Here is a 5,190-nt window from a genome sequence, read left to right as displayed (position 1 = left end):
CACGCTTCCGGGAGGTCTGTTGGTGGACTGAAAGCCTGAGTTAGATAGCTTTCTACTTCAAGACTCTAGTTACCCCTTAAAAGAAGGAAAGGGGCCTCATGATGGTTACTGTTTCCTTGGCTAACGCGGCAGTCAGTTGACAGTCCGCCTTATCACTCAGTTGCAAGCCTACGAGGGCAGGAAAAGCACTCGCCTTCCCCAAGGAGGCCTCTGTCATCTGCAAGTGTCAAAGTAAGTAAGGTGAGGTTTTGTCCCCCGAGTTCCTTCCACAGCTGGCAGGAGCGCCACTCCATGGCCAGCTGTGCCCGCGGTGTTTGGGGAAAGCCGAGCAGGTCAGCTTGTGAGGTTATGTTACGACGAAGCCACCGGGCGGGTAACACCACCTGCCGAAGCACAGGCCCCAGAGCGCAGGTAGGGGCCGGAGAGGAAGCAGCCAGTCAGACCAGTTCGCCCCTAAAGCCAGTCCCCACTGGTGGCCTCGGGGCAGGGCTGCTCAGGCCTGTAAAACATACACCTCATCTCTAGCCCATTACAAACAACAGAGCATTTTCATGTTACACCCTAGCCCTTGCCAGCAGCAGCCCGGCCACCCGGGGATCACCGACCCAGCGCCGGTGGGCAAAGTGTCCGAGCCACCGAGCCTGGGGAGGGTGCCCTGGTTTCTCCATCGGGGAAGGGACACTCATCTCCCAAGATACATGTCTTATTTGGCAGAACCTTTGCAGAAAGTCGGCCTCAGCACTGCCCGAGAGGAAAGGGGAGTCATCTGAAGGGAGGTACCTCGCATTAGCAATAAGTCCTTACCTGGCTGAGAAAGTGCTAGAACGTTATCGCCTCCACTTAGCTTCCGTGCAGCGTGGACTGGCTCCTGTGGAAACTGAGGCGGTGCGGTCGCCGCCGCAGAGGCCAACACCGTAAGGTGGGAGGGAGGACGGAGAGGCAGGTGTCCTCTGGGCCATTCCTTCACGGGCCACGACGGCGTCTGGCCTGTACCCCTGTCACCCCGTACGCGTGTGTCCTTCCCCACTTTCTATCAGCTGGATACGATTCACGTCCTCGAGATCCAGGCTACGGACAGAGAAGCCGGAGGATGGCGGGCGCCGGTGTCCGAAGCCACGTTCGGGTGCCTGGTGTCGGCCGCCTCCGCCTCCTGCTAGCTGCTCTCTCTGCTTTGCAGGCGGATCCCTCTGGAAGAAGTCCCTGAAGACGGGGACGAGTGTGCGGCCTGGCTCCATAAGCTGTACCAGGAGAAGGTCAGTGCTGCGGTGGCTCTGGGGGTCGAGGGGCCATCTCCAGTTGCGGCTGTGGGTGCCCTGCGGGGCCCTTGAGAGCTGTGGCGAGGGCCTTGTCCCCCAGACAGAACCGCGTACCCGTCATTAACCAGGCCTGACGCTCCACGTGGCAACAGGGAAAAGAACATTGCAAAGTGTTTTTAAAGGAGTTTCACAGAAAGAACTATTTCATAGGTGTAGTGGACAGAAAAGGCAGTCATGGCCTCAACAGCCCTGATCTAGTTTCCTGCCTCTGCTCTTAAGGCAAAACATTCCTTAGCAATACACATGATCTTGGTGGCTTCTGGGTCCACAATTTGGTTGTCTGGTCTCAAAACATCACTGGCGTGAGCAGGAAGAAGCCCCACAAGGCCCACCTCGGCTGGCTTTGATCTGCAGTGGCCCCCGACTCTAGTCTGTGGTCAAGCTCTCCAGGGCCCCCTCCTCTCTCGCTCCTTCCTCTGAGCAGGGCATTACCTTTCATTGGTTTCTGTCCTTCAAGACAGTCGCAGGGCAGAGAGAACTAATTATTCTTGCTCAGGCTGCTGGATCTTACAGGAGGAGGAAGGTTTAGCTTCCACCTGGGGAAGAAGGCACATCTATGACCTGGTCTCACTGCCCGGTAAACACTTACTTCTGATCCGCCACGTGTTGTGACCCCAAACCATCTGGGATTGAACACAGAAAGAGCTCCCGAGCTCCCAGGGAAGGGTCAATCGCTTCCAAAAAGGCCCATTTTGTGGACTGATTTTAGTAATGACACCAAGTGGTCAAAACAGCATATTATTCTGTACACCCTGATTGGAAAAGAAGTATGATATACTCTAGACATTTCAACCTCATGTCGTTAAAAGAAAACATTCAGCACTTTAAGCTTCTGGAAGCTTGTTTTCCAGAAGACTCGACCCCATTGAGAAGCACGACCTCCTAAGTCGAGACGGGTCACGAGCCGGCCTGGCGTGGCCGTGCTTTGTTGGGTGTGCACAGTCATCCCGCAGTGTTTTTATGACGGCTGCTGCTGAGAAGTGGGGACACTCCCACAGCTGAGTGAACGCGGGAGGCGGTCTCTGCCCCCGGCCTCACACAGCAGTGCCCGGCCCCTGGCGCTGTCCTCAGCACCGCCCGAGCCTCGGGGGTGTCTGGGAGTGAAGGTCCTGCACACCCTCAGGACACACACACTCCGGCGAGACAGACAGGGACGAACACAAACGGAATTTAGCTTCAGGAGGCCGTCAGATGACAACCCGCTCCGACACCCCGGGGCGGGGGCCTGGCTCAGGGCAGCGTCTTCCTTCTTCCCCCTGACCTGTGTGGACGGCCTGACTGCCCGTCCCGGCCACCAGGCCCTGGGCCTCGGGCCAGTCACCTGCGCAGTCAGACTAGGCTGGAACGGGCTGGCTCCGTGCCCCAGCTGGAGCCCCAATGCCCAGACTCGGTGACAGAGCTGCAGTGGCCCTGCTTCTCCATGTCGCCACAGGAAGGGACAGCCCGATAGAGTGTCACAACCCGAGTGCCTGCAGGACACCTTCTGTGGGTGCCGCATGAGCTCTGAGCTGCCCGGTCTGTGAGGACAGGTGCTCAGGCCCCCGTTCTGTCCCCAGGACGCCCTCCAGGAGGAGTACTGCCGGACGGGCACCTTCCCAGGGACGCCCATGGTGCCCCCGCGGCGGCCCTGGGCGCTCCTGAACTGGCTGTTCTGGGCGTCGCTGCTGCTCTGCCCTTTCGTCCGGTTCCTGGTCAGCATGGTCAGCAGTGGCTCTTCCCTGACGCTAGCCAGCTTCGTCCTCGTTCTCTTTGTGGGTAAGTGGGGGGCAAGAGCCTGCGGGATGGGGGGGCGGCATGCAGCGAGGTGCCCTAGACGGAGGAGGGCTCCGGCCCCCATGGGGACACGTCTGCTCGGTGCTGGGCTGTCTCTGGAGAGAGCAGCACAGCCTGCAGGCGACGGGGCAAACGGCAGCAGGACGGCAGGCACACAGCGAGATCGCGCCTGGGGTCCTGGGCCCCCTGCCACGCAGAGCAGGCCCAGCCTCGGGCAGGGCACGTGCCGACCTCAGTGGAGCTGTCAGCAGCTCGGCCGTCTCGTGGACGCTCGCTTCCCCCCACAAACCTTCCTGACGCTGACACCTGTTTACGAAGTGGGGCGGCCAGAGTCACCGCGCTTGCTTCTTGCCCTACGAATGGGGGACGCTGTGCTTCCGGAGTCAGAGGGAGACCAAGGCCTCATCTTCATGTCACTCTCCTCCTCACAAGGCCTCCTGGGACAATGGCGCGTGCCAGCAGCCCTGTGTCCCCTATGACGCATGCCCGTCACTCGTGCACGGAGGGTCTCGTGCTAGAGCTCCTGTCAGCCTCTTCACAGCTGGCCCCAGGCTGCGGTCTGCCCGTCCGCCCTGACCCAGGGACGTGCGGGCCTCGCACTGGCTGCTGGACTCGCGCTTCCCAGTCGGCTCCCTCTGACCGTTCAGACCAGAGCCAACGCTGCACATCTGCGACCTCGTCGTTGCCCACCTGTCCGCTCTTGCACGTGTATCATATTATAAGTGGGCCGTTGCTGGGCCATGTTTGGTGCCGGCATATCCGGTGACGCAGATGTGGTCCCCGCACCCAGGCCGCTCACCGAGTCTGCCGTCCCCGGGCTGCACTGACCCCGTGCGCCGCTCCCGGCGGGTGTGCGGGGCCCTCTTGCGGGTCCTCAGTGTCTGTACCAGGTTAGTCGGGAAGAGGCAGGGCCGAGCCTGCTCGCTGCCCTGGTCATTGCACCAGCAGCCATGTCGGGCGGGCCTTCTCCAGGGGCCCGGTACGTCCTTCATTAATGTGAGTCCCCGCCATGCAGTCTCCAAAGACTGCTCTTTGCCTTTGGGATCACACGGGAAATCTGTCAGCCTCGCCCGCAGCTGACATGTCGAAGGGCTGAAACCCGGCCACAGAACAGCCTTGCTCTGTGCTCCTGTCACAGTCCAGTGAGACCCAACGCTCGTGCTCGTGGCTCCCTGTGAGGCAGGGGCTGTGAAACGGCGCCCAAACCTGCCAGCTCTCAGGACGAGCCCTCTTAGGGGTCTCGTCAGCATCACCCCGGAGCCCCTACGGGCCCCTCTAATGCCCTGTCCTTCCCGTTTCTGCAGCTTCCATGGGTGTTCGATGGATGATCGGCGTGACAGAAATTGACAAGGGCTCTGCCTATGGAGACACCGACAGCAAACAGAAACAGAACGACTGACTCAGGACACGTTCCCATCCAAAGGGGACCTTGGGGAACCGGGGGACACTGCCTATCATCCTCGCTGGGACCCAGTGACACAGCTGGGGGAGCCCTGCTGGGGAGCCGGGAGTTTGGTACCGACGCTGGATGGAGAAGAAGATGAGCTTAAATGTTTCTTCCCCACGTGCTCTCGTGGGGTTCTGTTCCCTTCTCGTGTGTGTGCACGCACGGGCGCGTGTGTGAAAGCTCACGCAGAAGTGAGAATGACTTGCGGCTGAGGGCGGCTGGGGCGCAGGGGGCGGGGGGGGATGGGGAACGAGGGGGACTGTTCCCCTTCATCCTCTGGTGCTGTTTTCTGTAACCCTGACTGCCACAGAGAGAGTGAAAGGCGCTGTGGGGAAAACGACTAAACGATGCCTCCAAAACAATTAAAGTGTTTGGCTCCCGGTGTGTGTTTACACAGACCGCTCCATCCTTCCGTGCTGCCCTCCGCCGTGCATTTGGTGTTCTGGACCCTGGTGATCGAACTGGGCTCTGGAGGAGGGGGCTGGCGGGGGCGGGGGACTCGGCATGGCGGTGCTGTACGCCACCCCAAAGACCCCTCCTAGCGGCAGACACGATGCAGGAGCCCGTGTGCATTTAAGGAAGATGGTGGATGCTGGGAGATTAGCTGCGTGCTTCCGCATAGCACTGTGACACCCCGTGAGGCTGCTTTGGGGT

General features: G+C 60.4%; 1 protein-coding gene across 2 annotated transcripts in view; it reads left to right on the top strand.

The window, feature by feature from the left end:
* The window catches only part of AGPAT4 (1-acylglycerol-3-phosphate O-acyltransferase 4), a 99,537-nt gene extending 94,609 nt beyond the window's left edge, over positions 1-4,928 (top strand). For both annotated transcript variants that reach the window (XM_006915040.3, XM_015591858.2), the window contains exons 7-9: positions 1,178-1,253; positions 2,873-3,071; positions 4,394-4,928. In XM_006915040.3, coding sequence (XP_006915102.1) covers positions 1,178-1,253; positions 2,873-3,071; positions 4,394-4,488 — 370 coding nt within the window. In that variant the 3' untranslated portion in view covers positions 4,489-4,928. The remainder of the gene's footprint in view (positions 1-1,177; positions 1,254-2,872; positions 3,072-4,393) is intronic.
* The last annotated feature ends 262 nt before the right edge of the window (positions 4,929-5,190 follow it).

The sequence above is a fragment of the Pteropus alecto genome, unplaced genomic scaffold (genome assembly GCF_000325575.1).
Source record: "Pteropus alecto unplaced genomic scaffold, ASM32557v1 scaffold195, whole genome shotgun sequence".
Classification (NCBI taxonomy): Eukaryota; Metazoa; Chordata; class Mammalia; order Chiroptera; family Pteropodidae; genus Pteropus; species Pteropus alecto.
Note: the sequence above shows the minus strand (reverse complement) of the source record. Positions and strands in the feature narration are given on the sequence as shown.